Genomic DNA, 21,954 nt, shown 5'->3' on the forward strand with positions numbered 1-21,954 from the left:
TTTCTTCTTTGAGGAATTTTTAAGTATATTTTTTTGGAAAATCACGTTTCACAGTGATCGATGTTTTGTTTTATGGATAAGACTATGTTTAAAAACGACGTTATTGTTAATCATTTTCTAAAACATTACAATGCGTATTTACACAAAAAGAAACTTTTTTTGGTGAGAAAACAAAAAAGAAACGACTTGATGGATATTTTTGTATTAAAATGAAAGGAAAAAACAATAAATTAATTGCAATTATACATAAAAAAGAAACTAAAACATATAATAAAAATTATTTCGATATTCTCTCTTTACAATAAACGATTAATTTTATATCGCTTGGTTGGAAGATTTTATAAGAAGAAAACTATTATTAATAATAAAAACTAAATCAACAGTTCAATGCTTTACAAAAAAAACTAAAGACTTTTGTTTTCCTAAGCAGAAATATAATAAAATATGTATATGATAAATTAATTTAATTTATTAATGGATGGTGGAGTAAAAGCAACTGCTGGTTGTTGTTTAGAAGTGTTAAGGTGTCATCAGTTGGCACGTCGTTTTATTGTCACCTTACCCTTGGCTAAATGGGACATATTGATTTTAACCTTACTACTGCTACTGTCATTGACCTTTTTAACCCAAACCTAAAAACCGGAAATAAGTTAAACATATGTCATTGCTTTATTACATTGATTTGTTAATAGATTTACCACTTCATTTCCTATGGCGGTAATGGTAGCTGCAAATTTTGGCAGATCCTTGCCCTCTACATAAATTTGTTGGCCACGATGAAACCAACGTTTCTCATATAATAGTTTGCCATCTTCTATGCGCGTTTCCACATACTGAGTAGTACCATTATCAGATACCATGGGGGATTGTTGGTGATTATTCGAACCATATGAGCTACTGACAGAAACTCCATTCTGTTGTAATGCTAAAATTGTATAAATGTATAATTTTGTATGTTTAAGGTTTACTCCATAATAAACACTTACTTGGTGTTAAAGGTTTTCCCCTTTGTATTGTTTTAAGATCATTTTCAATTTCTTTTTCATCTAACAAATATACCAAAAATTGGCCGGTGGTAGGTTTACGTCTTTTTTCAACTACTGGCACTGGATCATTAGGTCTTCTACGCAATTTACGTGTCACTGTGGGTTTAATCTGTTTACAAATAGATGCATTAATACCGCAATTCAATAACAAAAAAAAACTTAATTGTAATTACGAACCTCCATTGAGTCATTTGTTAATTCCAGACTATAACGTTCATTTTCTATTAGTTTCCGTCGTTCTTCAAAATCTGTTAAAATGTTGTCTTTTAAATCGATCTGAAAATATACAATTTTTCAAGCAATGTTCTTTTAAAATTTGTGTACAAATGAATTGCGAGGCGATATCGTATGAAAAAACTTGTCTTTGGGGTCAATTAATGAATGTAATGTGTTTTGTGGAAATGAAACAACTATTATATATTCCGTAAAATTCTTTTTTTCTTTACCCTGATGGTATCAATACAAGAAATATGCAGTTTTCAGTACAAAATTTCCGATGATGAGAAGACCGAAGAACATCTTTATCACGTAAATCGAGTCCAGATCGATTTCAAGTTCTACTGACTGAAGATTCTCATATTTATAACTACTAAAACAACTCCTATTACCAAAGGGTCACACAATCAGATATTTTATCTGATGATCTCTCCACGCAATACTGTACGCAATCTCTTCCTCTATATCACAAAGATTAGGCTTGGCGGGACAGTTGAAAAGGTGCAGGGTGTTGTGCGGACCTGTAACGCATGCTGGGCACATGTTTTGGCCCTTTCTTGATATGCTTGCTGATCTAGGAGTTCTCTCTTATTTCATAGAACATCTCTAGCCAGATCACAAAGATCAGTCTTGAAATGCCTGGGCAGTTCCCAGGGCGGCGCACAGTGGTTCAGAATCGTTTTTTCCTGGTCAAAATTCTGTAACTTTTGAACGGATAGAGATATATTCATAATTCTTTTTTTTTTGTTAGACAGATAACACAATCAGCTTTCAGACGAATTATAAACGGTCATGTTCGGTCCGGTAGTTGCAGAGAAATTCATAGGTCAAAGTTAAACTTTTGAGTTTTTTAATTATTTTTCATCAAAATATGAGTGTTTTTGTGGTTTTTATATCTTCCTATGTATTAAAGATGGTCAAACACCAACAAATAAACAAAATAATTATCAAAAAAACTAAAAAAAAAAAATTCGAAAAAATGTCGAAAAAAAATTTTTCAAAAATTTGCAAAAAAAAAAAATTTAACAAAAAAAATTAAAATTTTTTCAAAAATTAAAAAAATTCTCCTTGGGTTTTAATAAAACTTATATAACTCGTATAAAAACTCATATACTCAAAAAATTCATACGGAAACAGTATAGAAAAATACACATTTTTACCCATGTAATTTCAATCAATTGAAAAAAGTGTTAAACGGACGGAACGGGACGGGTACAAAAGTACATATGGGCTGGAAGAGGAGACTTTCGGGCATCTTTCCGTGAAAACAGAACATGTTGTTCCACAAAAGTTCTAGTCCACTAAATTTGGAATTTCATAAAATTTAGTACCCGAGGAAAAATAAAATAGATCATGTTGTGTAAACGCTATGGTAATTTACTGAAACTATTTTTAAAGGCCACAATCCTACCTACCTTACAAAAAAAACAATGAACACAAAAACTGTTATAGTTTCAGAGACATAGCTTCGTCTTTCTCCAGAAATTTGCAAAAATTACGTATTTCCCAAAAATTGGGAAAATGCTTGTCTTCCAATATTTGTAATTTTTTGGTTTCCTTAGTTTCAATATGTTTACTATCGAATCCCATATAGAAATTAAATATCTTTGACAAAACAAAATTTTGATTTTTGGCCAGGAAAATCGATTCCTGAGCCATTGTGCGGCGTTCTGACAGGTTTGAATGTTCTTTAATCGCGTTGCACTTATGTTCGCGGACCACGCTGGCACCGCACACCTTGCCACAGACCGGCATATTGCATTATATGTGATCAGCAAGGTTGACCCCCAAGTGCTGCCGGCAAGGGACTTGAGAACCTTGTTCATACATCTCAGGTCACTATTGACCAGGACATTCAACTATTTGCTCATCCCTGCAGTACATGGCGTGAACAGAGTGGCCGTAGGCTTAGTGGCGGATATTTTATATTTCTCGCGTGGAAAATGTGGTAACATACATCAAATAGAAGTCCAGCCTTGCGCAAATGACATCAGGGAAGGAATCTGACGCCAAGATCGTAGAATCATTTACATAAGTTACGATTTCAATACCGTCTGGAGGGGCGGGTTACAAGAGCTTAAACAGTTCCGGAAATCCCCGTCCCACTCTACTCTTGTTCATGAATTCCACATACGACTGGCATCCACAGATATAACTGTTACCCAACGTTTCAAATTTGGTCGAAGGATAGTTTGCGGAGTGCTTGATAGTATCAAAGGCTTTTGATAAGTCGAGTGGGTGCCACCAAAACTTTCCTCTCGCACGGGTTGTTCTGGTTGAGTCGTTGCTTCGGGGTAGCGGAACTACCTTGATTATTTTCCAGACTTCGGGCACGATGTGAGATTCGTGAAATACTCCCGGCTCATCCAGCTGTTTCAACATAACCGTGGAGATACAGTGAAGATCTAAAGCTTCGAATGATTTGCCGTACCTAATAACATTTCCTCCATTGTAAATTTTGATCGCTCCTCCACGGCGTGGTTTAACCCAGGCACTGGCAGTATAAACGCCAATCAAAAAACAAGGGATTAGCATATAAAGATACACCTATATTACCCTCCCAAGTTTTTTGGCTGCAGGAAAAGATACCTTTTAGAAAAAAGTTATTTTTTTCAAAAACACAATTTTCATAAAAAATTTTAAGTTTTCTCGCAAAAATATTCTCGGCGCTAATTGACATAATTTCCTATGTCATCAGAACATAAATTAAGACAAAAGTTAAACATCGAAAGGTGGAACGGACGCTCGCCACTCTGAACCATCAACAGACAAAGAATTTCAATCGCCATGTAGTTAAATCATCAGTGCAAGCGATTCCTGAAAACATCGATTTTCAAGCGAAAAAGTCATGTCAAATGCTACCTTAATCTTACACCGGCCCTTCAAGGCATTCTACTTGTTTTAAAGATAAACTTCATAGATTCAATATATACAAGCAAACCTGTCATTCCGTACAGCGTCCATTATTGAACTTTCAAATTTATTTAAACTCCCAAGAAGGTATATATTTGTCCTTACCCCTACTCTATACTTGTTGGTGTCAATGTTGGAGATGTTTTTAGAAAGTGTTGATTTAAATATTTTACTTTAATTTCGTCAACTTACCTTCTTTTCATCATATTCTTTTTGAGCTGCTTTCTTTTCCAATATATAATCTCTCTCGACACATTCTTTTAAATAGTCTCGATAGATTTCATTTAATTTTAATCTTTCCTTATATTGATACTCCAGCTTCTTAAGGCGCTTTAAATACTCCGGATGTGTTAGATTCTTTAGTTCTTCGAGTTGTTTATTCAAGCTGGCCAATTTGTGTTGATACATCCTGACGAAAAAAGAAGAAAAATCCAAATATCAACTTCAATCAAACACCCTGTATCTTATATTGTTTACGTACTGTTCTTTAAGTTCATGGTTGTGGTTGTTGGTGTTGTTGGTGCCATTTGTTGTTTGATTGGAACTAGAATAGCTGGGAGTTCGTCCATTGTTACGAAATTCTGTTTCACTGGCATCATCCGTATCTTTAAGAAATATATTAGTCCAACAATTATTACACGAATTAATTAACAAAGTAATGTATTTTTGCCTTTCACTCTCATCTTACCTTCTTCACTATCATAGTTGTTCGGTTCAAAGTTATTATTGGAACGAGAATCATCATTATAGTCTGCAAATCGTTCATCATCACTTGCGACACCGTAATTTGGGTACGACATAATGATTTCCTTATAATTATTATTTCAAAATTATTGTTCTTTAAAGTGTTTTGTTAAAACACAAAAAGTTTTGTACACTTTAATTTATTAGGACAAAATGTAGGGTTGTATAAGTGGACTTTTGATCGATTGCAGCGATTATTTTCATGTACTTGTTGTGACATTGATTCGATAATCAAACCGTCATCGATAACTTAAAGCAAACTGGCGACACCTCAAATGTTTATAACTAAAAACTTAATTGGTCTGTTCCAGTACTGCACATTTCTACACATTTTTACTATTTTTTTCGATAACATAAAGGAAAAATCGGTTATCGGAGTAAAAATGTGTAGAAATGTGTAGTACGGGAACAGACCATTTAACATGGTATAAGTAAAGAGGTAGATTTAAATGAAAAAATCTATAGAACCCTTGTTTTTCTTGAATTCCTAAAACTTCAAAATAAAAGCAACAAGTGGGTTTGTTTACAATGAATTTTTTGAGCATTTTATAAAAAATGCGAAAAATGAATGAAGCGTTAAGTTTTCTCCACATAATCGAGTTGTGAATATGATGAACTGATTGTTTCCATGCAAATCTCACCAATTTCTTCCATACAAATGGTCTAAAAACAATTTTAAAAATCATTGAATTCGATTTTTTTTAAAATTGTTTGGCATATTCAGTGTTCGAAAAGAAACAGTACACTAAAATAACGTACCGTACCAGGTACGGTATCACTAAAAAATATTTTAGTGTACCGTACCGGTACGCAACCACTAAAAAATATTTTAGCGTACCGTACCGGAGCACAACGAAAATTGTAGTGAACCGCAGTCGGTACACTAAAAAATCGTAGCGTACCGCAGTCGGTACACTAAAATATCGTAGTGTACCACTGGTCGGTTCACTAAAAAATAACGTACCGGTAATGTACCACACATGTGTTTTTTAATTATGAGAAATTATGAATTGTTATATGCTTTCTTGGGAAAGAAGGCAAGTATAATAAATAAAATTCAATATTGTATAAATTAATTACATTTTAATCGTTTATAAATATTGAGAAAATTACTAGAAAATATAATGTTGTTTAAGAAAATCGTGAATTATAAAATCATTTACATGAATGAGTAAAGAATAATTTTACTTTTTTTGATGTTATTAGCATTTTTTGGAAAAAGATTATTCAGAAAAATTTAATATTTGCTATACAATCCACATTAATATTACCAGTACCAACAAAAAATACCCATCTATTTTGTTTGTAGCGAACAGTACTGTTCATCACTAAGGTTTTTTTCCAAGCTATGTTTATTTACACATTTAAAAGTATTTGTAGCCAAATTACAAATTTTATTATGATTTTTTCAATATGGAATGTATTTATCATAACACCAGTATGAGGTTACTAATTGATGTCATAAGGATGTTTAAAAATCCCCTCGTGCAAAATCATTATTATTGGCGGCACCAATAACAGAAAATCTATTCATAGCAAGGTAATGTGGACGATCAACGAGAATTTTGCCTGTTACTTTGTGGTACTACTGAAAAGGACGAAGCCGTAAAACTTCGTAGTTCGTATTGTTGGAACAATGAAAATAATATACGTATCTGTAATGTAACATACATGTGTTTTTATGAATTATGAGAAAATGTAAAATATTTAATGGTTTTTTGTTTTATTATGGAAGACTATATAAATTGACCCCATAATTGTGTTATATACATATGTATATCCAAAATATTTGTATAAAGTAATAAGGCACGTGTTGGTGTCACATTGATGTTTTTTTGGCCAAACGAACAGTGGAAAAAATACAGATATAGCGCGCCAAAACTTAAAAAAATCACATACGCCTATGTAAAAATTATTGGTGCAGTATTGATCTAAGGTGTCCACAGAATCTAACGACAGTTACAATAATTTGTTTTACATCAGCCAAAGCAAAATAACGTTTAATTTTTTGTTCACAATTTATGGACTGGTTTTTATAATATATTTTAGTAGTAAATTTGCGATCGTCGTATGCAGTCTTCCTACAAAGTAATTTTAAAGCTTTTCGTGAAGACAGGTGAGCAAAAAATATTTTATATAATATGTTATTTATTGTAACTCGGATTTTACACATATGTAAATCACGTGACATCCGCTTTTCTTTCAAATTCTGTACTTTGTTAAAGCATCTTAGTAGGGAGTGTCGCGGGATGGCGCGTAGATTTTTTATTTTATTTTTAGTACATATATTTCTTACCAAATTTGTAAAGTTTTAGCTGCAACAAAGTGCAACAAAATATTTTATAATTGTTTTTATTATTATTTTCTATCTAATATTAGCAAAATTCGAGCGGTACATTTCTATGGGGGTCATATCAAAACATGAACCTGTGCAGACAATTCTCCGTCGGAATATTTTATACTCCCAACATAGACTAAATGCCAAGTTTCAACTAATTCGGTTGGATAACGTGGCTACAACCTTCAAAATAATCAATATCGGCGGAACCGTTCTATGGGGGCTATATAAAAACGTGGACCTGTACCGAAAATTCTTATAGGAATGCATATATAACCCCAACGGACACTAGATACCAAATCTAAGCCATTTCGGTGGGATAAATTATGGACAAACGTAAACGTATTCTACCAGCAGAAAGTTTGAGTTTTTGGAGGCATTATTCTCATATTCTTACCATGGCAGAACTACCAGGAAGTGGTATCACACCAGCTGATCAAATATGAAAAGTAAAATCACTTTATAAAAAAATTATTTTTGTTGTAATTTCCCCAACAACATAAAGAAAGTTTTGACATAACATATTCAAATTTTTACATTGCCACTACCTGTGTAATTGTGCCTTGATTCTTACCATTTTTTTTGTTACCTATTACAAACGGATTTTATGTTTTATGCAATTTTATTTTAATTAATTCAAACATATCAACATTAAAACTTCAACAGAATAAACATATTAAAATTTTAAAATATACTACCTGGAGACTCAATCTTTAGTGATCCGACTGTGGCTGTTTTGTTTGTTCATGTGGATTGGACAACAAACATAACCTTTCTATGAATTGACTTTTGCCGCAAATAAACATCCTTATGACACCAACATATTAACGTTATTCTTTTCCATTCATAGAAATGGTTTTATGATACATGCATTATCACCCCTTTTTACTTGTAAAAACTGTCTAATTTTTAACTAGGGAACAAATAATATTTAAAAAGCAGTGTTTTAATATGTACATTGACTACAAGGACCCTAATGAGCCCATAATAAAATTTTCTCAAAGCGAGTAAATAGAAATACATACATTAATATTATGGGTTTTAAACCTAATACTATAATAGAGGGCAAATTTATTAAAATATGTATTGGTTGGAAATTTTAGCTAATTTCATATTTTATACTAATTTTCTTAACATTCGTATACCGACCGAATTTACCACATTCATGCATTTAATTTATATAATCTTGAATTTTAGTTACTATTCTTGCCCTTATTTTCAAAAACATCAAACATATAATTTTTCATCACAATTTACAAAAAACACACGTGCGGTACATTACCGGTACGTTATGTTTTAGTGAACCGACCAGTGGTACACTACGATATTCGTACTGTACCGCAGTCGGTTCACTAAAAAATCGTAGCGTACCGCAGTCGGTACACTAAAAATCGTTGTGTACCGCAGTCGGTACAGTAAGATTTTCGTTGTGCTCCGGTACAGTATCACTAAAATATTTTTTAGTGTTTGTGTACCGGTACGGTACATTATCGTAGCGTACCTATCCACCTTGGTACGGTACAGAACGATACGGTACGATTCCATAGTGTTTATTTTCGAACACTGGGCATATTATTCAAACACCACACACACATACACAGTTTATTTATATTGTTTTGAAGTTTTAGGCATACTCGAATGAAAAAAATTTAAATTGACATAAGGCTTTGGCTAACCTTTCTTATTAAACCATGCTTTTTACAATTTTTACCACTTTTACACATTTTACTCGAAAAAGCGTTCCCGTACACAAAAAAGTTGTAAAATGTTCACTTCTCTTTAAACAAAAACGGCGCTGAATGACGCTCTTTTAAAAAACTTTTTACTCGAAGAATTTGAGCGTGTAAATAATAGTAAAGTGGTTGCCGGCGTCTGATTGGCTTATACGCTGACCTTGACATTTGTTTCAATTGTTTTGACGTATTTTGCATTTTTTCGTTCCCGAACCATTTCAAAAAACCTTTATGTGAGAATAATTTTTTTACAGTTCTCTCTTTTACGAGTTTTACTATTAAAAAGTACGAGAACAAAGCTAATATTTGGTATGTTCCAGAACTGCCAGAATCTACTAATTTTTACTATTTTTTCCGATAACATAAAGGAAAAAATGTTATCGTAGTAAAAAAAATAGTAGCTTCTTGCATGTTCTGGAACAGAGCAATTATTGGTCTGTTCCTTAACTTTTGAAAGTGGTAAAACCGGCAAAAGTAGCAAAAGTTGTAATCTGCTTCCAATGAATTGTATGGTGTCTGAAGTAAAGGAACGCTTTTCGAGTAAAAAGTTGTAAAACTTGAAGATTCTTGCACGTAAAGGAACAGAGCTTATGCTACTCATGGTACAATAATACAGGTAGCATTATCATGCCAGCTGATGGTAACATAAGCTTCGTTCCAGAACTAAAAAGTTTTTACACATTTAACACATTTTGAACATTTTTCACCGAAATGCGTTCCCGTACACCAAAGAAGTTGCAAAATGTTCACTTCTCTTTGAACAAAAATGGCGCTGAATGGCTCTCTCTTTAGAAACTTTTTACACGACAAATTTGAGCGAGCAAAAATGTGCTACATGTTTGCCGGCTTCCGATTGGCTGACACGCCGACTTTGACATTTGTTCCAGTTTTTTTGACATTTCTGCCATTTTTTCGTTCCTGTACATTTAGGAAAAATGTGTGCGTTGAACTCGTTTTTGACGGTTTTCTCTTTTGAACATTTTAGCATTAAAAAAGTACTGGAACGGAGCTATAATGTGCATGGCCCAATTACACAGGTCAACAGGACTTTTGTTTCAATGGAAGTTGCAGTTGTTTCTAGATGAAATCGGCGAGTTAGTTTCAAATCCGGTCCCGGTTTTTTTTCCATCAGCTCTTGTTTTTGAGATATAGTTCAAAATCAGTTTTGAGAGTTTAACCCGGACTTTCGTTATTTTCGGGTACAAAAAAATATTTTTGTGGGTTTTTCGACATTAATATATTAAGGAGATGTTGTACGCTCGATACAAATCGTTTTTGCAATAGTTATGGTGAGTATATAGGTGTTTACGATAACCCAATAATTTGTACAAATTCGTACAAATTTTTACTGAATGTTGTTCGATAACAAATTTATCCAGCAAAAGAGAGCGAGTTTGGAGAGATTTTTGGAGAGTTTTGTGACTGAGAAAATTTGTTCCGCAAAAATTTGCAAGTCTGATCAGCTGACTTTTAATCACCCGTTCAATGTAAACAACTCGGAATGTTAACACTTTTAACAAAGAAAATTTCACAATTGCACATTTTTTTATATTCTAAATCGTTGTGGATAGGATTAAATAAGTAAACTGTAATTTTAAAATATATGTTTTTGTTCCGTTTGGTTTAAATATCAAAACAAAAACAAATTTCATACATTTTCGGAAACAGCTGACTTTCTTGCAAGTTTTTGCGAAATGGTGTTCGATAACTTTCTGCAATTTTTCTTGTTTGAGAGAGTAAAATTCACTGAGAGAGGTTGCTGGAACTGACTGAGTAATTATTGCTGGGAAAGTTATCGTACACACCTTATATCAAAAAAAAATGTAGAAAATATACGACGGACCTTGTAAAAATTGCATATTTTGAGTACTTTAAGCTGTAATTACGTCATCGGTTGAAGTCGTAGGATCTTCATATGGTACTCCGAATATGCTTAGAGTGTCTACTATATAATCCAGTATTCAAATATATAATATAAAGTTCATAGCCCCCATGATTCGGCCATAAACTAAAAATCGCCATGAAGACTGCTAAAGGGAAATAATTTGCCAGTGATATCATTACCACATAAGCCATTTACTTTTCAATGGCAGTCTTCATGATGATTTTTAGGTTATGGCCGAATTATCGGCGCTATGAACTTTATATTATATATTTGAATACTGGACTATATAGTAGACACCCTAAGCATATCCGCATTGCCATATGAAGATCCTATGACTTCCCCCGATGACGTAATTACAGCTTAAAGTACTCAAAATAAGCAATTTTTACAAGGTACAATAGAGTAGTTCCAAAAACATAAATACATTTTGAAAATCCTCTAAAATAGAACAATATTCAATCAAAATTTAAAAATAAAGCATTCAGAACTGTCGTAGATCATTATTATTACACGTTTACGAATAGACCCTATTATATTTTGAAAACCAAATTTACAAAAAAGTAAAAATATAGCTGATTGTCACTTCTACCTCATATAAATAGACCTTGCCTTGATATTTTTATTTCCTATGTACATTACGGATATACATTTTTTGAGAGCAAAATATCATTCAGAATAAAATCTATTTCCCACGAATATCTCCGAAGATGAAACGGGAAGACCTCTCTCATATGCATGAAAGATTCTTCTAGTCCGAACGAACTGCCTCACATATTATGACACATATTGTTGTTGCAACCTAAAAGAATACAAAGAAACAAATTGTTAGTTCTTGACATGTCACATCCACCCAAAAACACACCAACATTAATTACATACTTTTGTTGCAATTGTTGTTGCTTGAGCTTGTGTTTGATATTTGGACAGAAAGGCACTGGACACTTTTGCTCTTGGCAATGTTTGGCATGATAACAGCACAGAGCAATAAGTTGCTTGCAAATGGGACAGTTCTTTGTGTGCTGCACCACACGTTTCATCTTCTGGCACGAAGGTAGTCGACAATTGGCATCGCGACACTGACAAGCATGAACCAAAGATTGTATACAACGCTGTATGGATTGCTTCCATTGTACGGTGTGTGATGTAAGTAGAATTTTATTCAAATCTCACAAAATGTTTTATATTTTTACCACTTGTAATTGTTTTCATTTGTCTCCATCCTCTCCTTTTTAGGACTTTGACTTGTGTACAATATGTAATGAAAAGATTGGCCATCCTCACAAAATGGAGAAACTGGGCTTCGATCTGGATGATGGCTCTTCTCCAGCCGATTTGAAACAAGCCAATTTTGCAATTGTTGCAGGTGTAGACAAATTTGTCTTGTCCTTGATTATGTATTGAAACCCAATTTTGCAATTGTTGCAGGTGTAGACAAATTTGTCTTGTCCTTGATTATGTAACTCGTACAACATACATAATGTGGAAAATTGTGCTCTGCGCAATGATGAGAATTCGTAGTGTTTATCACGAGCCAAGGTAAGGAATGCATCACGACCATCCATGAGATCGCATTGTAACAATGGATCAGGATCTTGAATGGGCTGTTGGAGTATGGAAAGATATATATTCAATTTATCATTGACATTTTGTTATATGTGGCGTAATATGTATAACATACCGCTAAACTGGCCGCTGACTGGGCGGAATGCAGCCTTATAACGAAGAACACTTCTTTGTGCTTTTCCATGGTGGCATAGATTTTCGCCGAAAGATCATTACCCGCCTGTTGTTCATTGGACTTTTTGTTGTTTTTGCGTTGAGCAGCCTTTGATTTGTTTGATTTTTTGGCCTTCTTCTGGCCCTTCTTTTTACCATCTCCGCTAACATCACTGTCCTCAATTGAGAAAATCTATTGGAAAGAAATTGTAAATTACAGAAACAAAAATTGCATTCTCTAAGAAAAACATACATTTGCGGCAGCAGCAGCTGCTGCTTCGGCAGCTTCAGCTTGTTTACGCTTTTCCTCTTCCTCTTGATCGAGCTCCTTTATACTTTCCTCCAAAACATTTGGCCAGAAATCACCCTCGAAATACGGCAGTTCAGCTGCCGACGTTAGTTTATCTTCTACAGCCTGCTTGAGGATATCCTTGTAGTCTTGGATGGTACGTTCAATCATACCTTTATCTAACATTTTCTTATACCATTCTTGTAAACGTTTTGGTTTGGGTATTCTCTGATCTGTAGGATGGCAGTGGAATATATAATCATCACCTTCCGATGGCGGACAAGCCCAAATATGAGCCATTGTATAGCCCAATTGTTTGACATAGTCCATGTAACCAAGTAAAATTTCATGGTATACTGCAGTACGATATTGACGGGGTCTAAAGAAATGCACCGAATCCAAATAGGCAATATATACACGTCTGGTATTCGGAGGTGGACATTCTGACCCGTATTCTTGTACATGCATGCCAAAGAAACAAACATCAATGCCATCAACTTCCTCGAAAGCGAACAATGCTTTTGCTCTGTATGGGAATTCTGCATTCATTTCACCATTTTCCACGGTTTCACTTCTACGCACTTATCCGATGATGAGACAACACGAATGTGTACTTCACCAGCACCAGCTTCTTTTTTCTTGAGGAAATTATTGACGCGTGTCTCAATGTAAATACCCAATTTAGTGGTGTGTAAACGTTTAGCATTGAATTTATTCTCTTTTCGTTTGGAATTCTTCTTCTCCAGACAACGGGCACAAACAAAACCACCTGGCCATATGGAATCCAACCATAAAACACAAATTTGATGCTGTTTACGACCGCATTCTTGGCAATCAACAAATGGTTCAAGTTCCAAATGATCATTTTTCATTTCTTTGAATTGATCCTTTTTAATTTGACTAGAAAAGGGAGGGGGGGAAGAAGAAAGGTAGGCAATAAGATAAGAGTTTAAATGATAAATTGTGTAATCAAAATTTGAGTCACAGTAGTAGATTGATATAACCAATCCCTCAATCAATCTCACGATTTTGTCAAAGCTTTTTTATACCAAGGTGTCCTGTAATTTGTTCAATGGATATTCTTCAATAAGATGAACGATTGGTAAGCAAACGATAGAGAAGAAGTTGGTATGTTCCTCAAAGCGTGTCGTTCTAATGCAGGGATGACTATCATTTTCCGAACTTCTATGCCAACATCTTCGTTAATTTTTTCCTCCTTTGTTGTTAACTAAATGCCGACAACAATGTTCGTGCATCAGTCAAAATTTTCTTAAATTTCTTTATTGGAGAGCGCCCTAAACAAGTGGTAGACTTAACTAAATATATTTGGTGAGGTAATATGAGCAACTAAGATCAATATGAAATTCGAGGCATCCACTGATAAAAAGCGACTGAACCCAGCTTCCCAGCAAAAATAATACAAATCCACTTACTATACTAATTCATTATTTTAACAAGGATTTGTCCCGCGAAATACGTGTTTTTTGGGCCACTAAAATAAGTAGTTAAATAAGTGCTTTCTAGAAGTCGTAAACACTTATTTTAGAGGCCTAAAAATAACCAAACACTTCGCACGACATGTCCCTCTTAAAATAGTAGGTTAGTAAGGGGTTTTGTAATGAAGGCTCTGTTGTGAAGAGTTGTTGTCACCATCAACGAGCAATGTTCCAAAAAGGTCATCCTATAGAAGACTTAAATTTCTTCCTATTAGAGACTAACAGGTCTTCCTATAAATAACCAAAAGATATTCCTATAGAAGAACAAAAAGTCTTCCTATAAAGGACCAAAGGTCTTCCTATAAAAGACCAAATGATATTCCTATAGATGACCAAATGGTCTTCAAATAAAATCCTGTAGAAGACTAAAATTTCTTCCTATAAAAGACAAAAATCTTTCTATAGAAGACCAAAAGTTCTTCCTATAGAGGACGAAAAGGTATTTAAATAGAAGACGTAAAAGTCTTCCTATAGAAGACCAAAATTTATTTCTATAGATTTCAAAAGTTTTTCATATAGAAGAAGGTTTTTCTATAGAAGACCAAAATGTGTTCCTATAGAATATCAAAAGGTCTTCCTTTAGAAAATCAAACGGTCTTCAAATAGAAGGCCAAAAGGAATTCATATAGAAGAGCATAAGGTTTTCCTGTATAGGAGCAAAAGGTCTTCAAATAGAATACCAAATGGTCTTTAAATACAAGACCAAATGGTCTTCCTATAGAAGACCAAATGGTCCTCCCTCCTACAGAATATCAAAAGGTCTGCCTATAGAAGACCTAAAGGTCATTCTTTTGAAGACCTGAAGGCCTTTCTATAGAAGACCAAAAAGGTCTTTCCATTGAAGACTAAATGGTTTTCCTATAGAAGAGTAAAAAAGAAGACCAAAAGGTCTTTCTAGAGAATATATAAATTGAAGACTAAAAGGTCTTTCTTTAAAAGACGATGTCTTCAAATAGAAGACCAACAGAAAGAACAAAATGTCTTCGTATAGAAGACAAAAAATTCTTTACATAGAAAAAGAAATTGACTCCCTATAGAAAATTAAAATGTCTTCCTATAGAAGATCAGATGGTCTTCACATAGTGGTCAGATTGGTCTTTCTATAGAAGACCAAAAATTCTTTATATTGAAGACTATAATTTCTTTCTTTAGAATATTAAAATGCCCTCTAATAGAAGACCAATAGAGCTTCCACCATGGTACAAATACACAGGTAGCCGCATCGGCAATTGTTGGTAACATAAGATGTCAAAATTTGACATCAATTCAATGCAATTGACACATTATATTACCATCAGCTGGCTTGATAATGCTACCTGTATTATTGTACCATGGCTTCCACATATTACATTTAATGTTAAATAATAGTTATGTTCCTGAATAAACAAGTTTTTACAATTTTAAATAACATTGCATATTACTCAAAAAAAAAAAAAAAACTTTCCGTACTCCAAAAAGTTGCAAACTGCTCACTTCTCTTTTTAGAAAATGGCAATGAATAGCGTTCTCATAAGAAACCTTTTACACAACAAAGTTGGGGGAGTAAAAAGTAGCGACATGATAGATTGCTGGCTAGATTTTTGACGTTTCTACATTTTATGTTTGCTTACTTTTTGAACAAATTTTTATGTGGAAATAATTTCGGACGAAACATACTGCATATATTTGATAATAACTTTATTTGATAACTGAATTTTTCCTGTATAATCTTTTCAGATAAAATTTCTTAAAATTATCGTGACTCCATCATTCTTATAAATAAAATATTAGCGGTTTTCACTCATATATGTACTAGGGTACTGTTGTATATGTACTAGGGTTTTTTACAACGAAGTGTGAACGTTGTTTTATGAATATTGTAAACAAATCAAAACATCATCTTCAGTATATTATTTAGTTTCAGTTTTATTGTCCTTTTCCATAAAAAATTTTATTTTCTTGCGCTCCATTCTTTCATTCTTTTTATTTTTCCCATTTTGTCTACCACAAAACAAGACTACAACAAAATAAAACTCACAACAAAACTGTTCTCATCAGCTGTTCTGCACCCTAGTAAAAGTACACTGCAATGTTTACAATACTTTTAGGTCGAGTAAATTAACAACCCTGTAGTAAATTAAGCTTGCTTGTATTTTGTTGGTATGGTATTGTAAACTGTTGTAGATCTACAATATTAACAACATGTACAATATCTACAATGCCACTTTACCACCATGAGTGAATACCGCGCTATTTACATAATAAAATTTCAAATGTTGTTACTTACGTTTGTGACTGCAGTGGATCATCTCCCAGTGTAACGGTGTCTCCTTGGATGTCATTAAAGCACTTCTGGCAGAAGGTATATCTGTTTGAGGCAACACCATAATCCTTTAGACTATTATTCGTTCATTATAAGAATTTGATATAAGGTTTTGTAATTGATTATATAGATTTATTGTGTGTTTGTGGTTGTTTTTTGGTTGATTGGTTGGTTTGGTGGTGAAGGATGGTGGTACGCGCGCAACAATCCAAAATTAATTAATACAAACAAGCAGAGCGATCGTATATTTTTTAGCGGCAGTTTTTTGGTTTTTGATGGTGAATAATGGCAGTTTTTTGTATGTTTTTGTGCGTGCGAACAATTTTGATATTCATTTACAACAACATAGAATTTGAAAGGCGAGGGGGGGGGCGGACACAGGGAAATAATGATTAGGATATGGAACAAATAATATAAAAATACAATACGATATCAAGGAGTTAGAAAGTAGAGAAGGTGTTATGAATAAGCAAGAAAATATTCAAATGTTTTTTTTATAGATTAACAGGAAAAGCGTATAGAAAATAAATAATTGAATAATATTGATAAATAATAGTTTAAAAACATTTGGCATATGACAATTAATATTGTTTTTTTTTTTTTTTTTTTTTTTTTTGATTCATTAAAAGTGTCATTAGTTGTTTTTTTTTTTTTGTGGGGGAAGACAACATCAATTTCAGTACCAACGCCGCCAACACCACCACCCCCTGCTACATTACTGGGTCCAGCTCCAACTCCTCCAGCACCAACCCCTTGTTGTTGCTGTTGCTGCTGCATTTGAATAAGTTGTTGTTCCTTCCTCTTGATCCTTTTTTCCTCCAGTTCCTTCTGAATTTTGTAGATCTTATCGGCTACCAGGTGGTAGTATTCTGATCGAGATTTGGCCATTTCGTACATATCACGCTCGACCTTTTCTGCGTAGGAGACAAGATTGTGCATGCGTTTGTCTAACATGGTGGCTGGGTCGGATGTGGGGTACATTGCTTGTACTAATTTGTGCACTAAATGCTTACGAAGGTCATCTGTGACAAGTTCTCGCCAATCTTTGTTTTCGTCCGTTCCCCCACCAGAAGCATTTGTTCCACCTGATCCACCCCCAGGTACACCACCAGAATTTTGTGAAGTAGTCGGCACACCTCCGGCTCCGGAATTATTAGGTCCGCCAGGAACATTTGGTACACCTTGCATGCCACCAGACGCATTTTGATTGCCTGCTACATTGTTATTGGGAGCGGCATTATTAGGGCCACCCACTAAGCCACCGGCTCCACCTCCTGCTTGGGCTTGCATTTTCATCTTGGCCAATTCTTGTGGTGTAAGTTGTTTATTTGGTGGTGCTCCACCAACAGGCCCACCGGCTCCAACCATATCACCGGCATTTCCACCACCCAGAAGGTTGTTTATATTGGAATTATTGAAATTGTTGTGTACATTGACCGAGAGGGGAATGTTCGATTGTTGCTGCTGTTGTTGTTGCTGATTAAGGGCATTCGCTTGAACTTGGTTGGGATCTGTCGGTACCTTGACACCGGGTTTCAGCAAATCAGATAGACGAGGCGTGGGCACTGACATTTGAAATTTATTAGGTCCACCTGCTCCGCCTTGCAGCAGCATTTGTTGCTGTTGGTTTTGCATTCCTCCATCGGGACCTGGACCATTTCCACCACCACTAATCAAAAGATTATTAACAACTTGACGCATGCCGCCTTGATCATTATTTCCGGCAGAGGATGGACCTACTGGCACACCGCCACCTCCAGGTCCTCCAACCGCTGTAGACATTACGCGCGCAGTTGGCGGAACTCCGGCCATTCGAATGCCTTGCATTTGTTGTTGTTGTGCATTCACGGCATTACCCTGTAACATATTATTTGGTCCGCCCGCATTGCCCACAGCTCCCTGCATACCCATGCTATCGAATCTTCTAATCTCTTGATTGGGATTCTGAGAGGCATTTTGCATTTGCTGTTGCATATCACCAGCATTAGGTTTCATATTCATTTGGCCTTGATTAGGTCCGACTAATCCCGGACCTACTGGCATGCCGCCTGCGCCAGCCGTAACATTTGGAGCAACACCGCCACCTTGTTGTACTCCTCCAACACCACTTGGCTGCTGTGGACCACCAACCTGTTGTGGACCGCCAACTCCTCCTGGAACTTGTTTATCGTTGGCATTAGGTTGTCCTTGTTGTTGATTGGCATTGTTAGGTCCCCCGCCGCCACCAGCATTGCCTCCATGATTTTGACGGAATGGGAAGCAAATAATACAATCGGATCGCTGGCAAGTCTTGTAATGCAGAAGAATTTGTCTCGATGATATGCAGTGCTGCATGGTACAATCTCGACTCTGCTTACACGTAGCCATGTGTGTAAGAACATCCTGCATTGGTTTACAATATTGGACGTTACATTTCTCGCGATTTGGATTGAGACTTTCTCGCCGATTACACTTGTGTGCGTGCAATAGCAGCATAAGTTGCTGTTGATTTTGTTTTTTACGCTCATCCGAGATATGTTGACCTCCAGTGCCACCACCACCTGCACCACTGCCAGCACCTGCATTGCCACCACCGCCGGCGTTACCACCTTGTTGAGATGTTCCTGGCTGTTGTTGTTGCTGTTGTTGTTGTTGTTGCGACAACATCATGGAATTTTGTTGTGGACCGCCGGGTCCAGCGCCCGCTTGTGGTGGTCGAATACCACCCATAACACCAGCACCCATTAGACCGCCCTGTGGGTTTTGTTGTTGATTGGGATTCATTTGAGCATTGTTCATCTGTTGTTGCTGTGGTCCACCGACCAAACCAGCACCATCAGTACCACCTACACCGGCGCCACCCATTCCGAGTGGTACACCGCCTGGTCCACGTTGTCCCTGTTGCATAGCCGCAGTCATGTTTGGTGGTACTCCACCATGCTGCGCTGCGATCTGTTGAGCTAACATTTGTTGCTGGGGATTATTGGCATTGACATTGATGCCACCTTGAGGACCGCCAGGGCCTCCATAGTTGCCAACGTTGCCGACACCAACCCCACCGACATAGGGTCCGTTCGGTCCAACACCGCCACCAACCATGTTGTTCATTTGACCTATAACACCAACGAAGGAATCGAACAAATAATTATGGACCATTAGGAGTTTTAGATAATGATGAGAAAATATTAGTAACATAAAAGTGGCTTATGCTTGACAATTGCATCTAAAATAAGTAAATAATAAGGCGCCGATTTGTTGTTTTATCATTCCGGCACCACCTACTCCCATGCCACCCATTCCACTATTTGTTAGCACCATATTACCCATATTTCCCTGAGCAATGGTGTTCATACCTTGAGAAAAAAGAAGATTACACAGTCATATAGTGGTTTCTAATATATGTATAATTTTATGCATAGGGGGATGAGGTAATTTCCCATTCTTATAATTATAGTAAGAAGAAAGACACCGAATAACTGATTTTAAAACGTCGGCTGAAAGTCTGAAACATCTGCACGTCTCCCACTGTTAGTTTAAAATTGTCATTCCATAACGCTATGGGATATAGCCCAAAAGCATGGCCCAATTATAGGTCCTCCGGCAAAATCAGATGATTTCGATTTGAGCTGTCAAAATTCATATTTGTCATTTGAATTCGCTGTGAGGTATTGAAATGTCGAATTGTATAGAAACAGGTAGATGTATCTCGAAAAAAGAAAACAAATAAACTTAATGTTGAACACGTAGAATGTCATCATTTGTTGTGTTTGTATGAGAATTTAATTTACAATAACTTATTTTAGCAGTTCAAGTTCGATCAGCTGGTATATTCTGTTTCGTCAAACAAAAATAACTACGGTAACAACTTTCTCTCGGAAAATGTTTTGTATGTATCTACCTGAATTGACAGAAAAGAAATTCGCCTTAAACATTTTTTCGCCTCTGTTTATGAATTTTGACATTTAAAATCTTTGTTTTTCTTTGAATTCGCTTGATGGAGGACCTATTATTGGGCCATGCCCAAAAGTGACTCATGCTATGATCAAGAACTTTGTTCCCGTATTGCCTTAAAAAGTCTAATAAATGTTGCTTTGAATAATGTTTCATTTCTTCAAAATCATAGCTACTATATTAACTCTAAAATCGGTTAACAACGTAAATCAAGCTCAATAAGACCAAGGGATTTTATTTTAACGCCACAGGCCACAAAACTTTCGTATTACGCGAATTAATGAAATATACGCGAAACTCCTTCGAAATAAAATCTGTCAGATGGAATTGCATATACCTATATACCCACTTGCAAATCAGGGAAAATAGGATACAAATTGTGTCTGCAACTTATGAACTAAACCAAGACATCCAGCAACGTAGCCTCAAACCATCAATGTCAAGATATTTTAAATAGTTATAATTGCACGCAGAAACTTTTTTGGGCCATACCCATTTGAAATTGTTCTATTTATTGCTCTTGACGGTGAAATAAAACACTTCTTTACTGCACGAGTACGTTTTTGCGATTGATCATCTTGCAAATTTATTCTTTGCGGTTTTGTTGAGGTTTCTTTTTGCGGTACAGACCCCATGTACGAAATAGTTAAATTTATATAAAGATGGGAATTTACCCATTAAAACAATTATTGCCGACTGTTTCGTTGGGCAACAACAAATTCTCCAGTTCGATTGGATAAAATGTTGATTCTTTATATAAATATGATTGCTGTTTATTGTGTTTCTTTTCTTACTACAACAAAGATTACCTTTTGTAATCGTGGGTTGGCGCTAGAGCTGGCAAACCATCGATATTCCCAACATTAGATATTTTCGATATAATAGTTTATAATATCGATTACTATCGATATTATCGGTAAGCTGTCAACACCATTAATTTGGAAATGAAAATGGCGGAAATGTCAATGCTTTTCTTGAAATTTTTCACAAGTAGTTCACAGAAATGCAAAGGAGAATAACAAATTGCTTTTATCTTATAAAAATATTAAAAAAAATCATTTTACCTTTCCGAAAAATATTTACGTGTGACTACGGGCTTATTTTCTCACACACACAAAACCAAAAATCAGCGAAATTTCTATTTATTTTATGGTCTGTTCCTTTACTTTAAAAAATGGTAACAGTGGCAAAAAATGGTAAAAGTGGTGAACTGGTCTCATATAAATCGTATGCTTGTTAAAGTAAAGGAACGTTTTGCAGGTTAAAAATGGTAAGAAATGGTAACCTCAGGCAGGTAAAGGAACAAAGCTTTAATGAGTTTTGGGTTGGGGGTTTTTGTTCCGATA

At 35.2% G+C, this 21,954-nt stretch overlaps 2 protein-coding genes across 6 annotated transcripts; both read right to left on the bottom strand.

Moving 5' to 3' along the window:
* On the bottom strand, positions 1-5,106 carry LOC141398148 (sin3 histone deacetylase corepressor complex component SDS3). Its single transcript, XM_073975380.1, has 7 exons — positions 4,864-5,106; positions 4,657-4,780; positions 4,368-4,584; positions 1,224-1,322; positions 987-1,155; positions 699-925; positions 1-632 (listed from the first exon to the last, which is right to left on the bottom strand). The coding sequence occupies exons 1-7, from the start codon at positions 4,973-4,975 to the stop codon at positions 531-533; spliced, it is 1,050 nt and encodes a 349-aa protein (XP_073831481.1). The 5' UTR covers positions 4,976-5,106; the 3' UTR covers positions 1-530.
* A 6,345-nt stretch (positions 5,107-11,451) lies between these two features.
* LOC141398227 (uncharacterized) lies at positions 11,452-21,470 on the bottom strand. Of its 5 annotated transcripts, none has more exons than XM_073975490.1 (6): positions 21,418-21,470; positions 16,643-19,770; positions 12,845-13,780; positions 12,554-12,784; positions 11,755-12,476; positions 11,452-11,674 (listed from the first exon to the last, which is right to left on the bottom strand). In XM_073975490.1, the coding sequence occupies exon 2, from the start codon at positions 19,763-19,765 to the stop codon at positions 17,180-17,182; it is 2,586 nt and encodes an 861-aa protein (XP_073831591.1). In that variant the 5' UTR covers positions 19,766-19,770; positions 21,418-21,470; the 3' UTR covers positions 11,452-11,674; positions 11,755-12,476; positions 12,554-12,784; positions 12,845-13,780; positions 16,643-17,179. The 5 variants fall into 5 exon arrangements, with proteins under 5 accessions (XP_073831591.1, XP_073831587.1, XP_073831589.1 ...); XM_073975486.1 differs by having other exon boundaries at positions 21,101-21,428; XM_073975488.1 differs by lacking the exon at positions 21,418-21,470 and adding an exon at positions 20,946-21,405.
* Positions 21,471-21,954: the final 484 nt, after the last annotated feature.

Source organism: Musca autumnalis, unplaced genomic scaffold (assembly GCF_047663935.1).
Source record: "Musca autumnalis isolate F117 unplaced genomic scaffold, ASM4766393v1 scaffold_3, whole genome shotgun sequence".
Lineage (NCBI taxonomy): Eukaryota > Metazoa > Arthropoda > Insecta > Diptera > Muscidae > Musca > Musca autumnalis.

Coding starts and splice junctions, on each gene's coding strand:
- LOC141398148 (XM_073975380.1), bottom strand. CDS start 4,975: ATGTCGTACCCAAATTACGGTGTCGCAAGTGATGATGAACGATTTGCA. Junction 1,323..4,367: donor AAGAATATGATGAAAAGAAG/GTAAGTTGACGA, acceptor GTATATTTTCAG/ATCGATTTAAAAGACAACAT. Junction 1,156..1,223: donor TAACAAATGACTCAATGGAG/GTTCGTAATTAC, acceptor ATTTGTAAACAG/ATTAAACCCACAGTGACACG.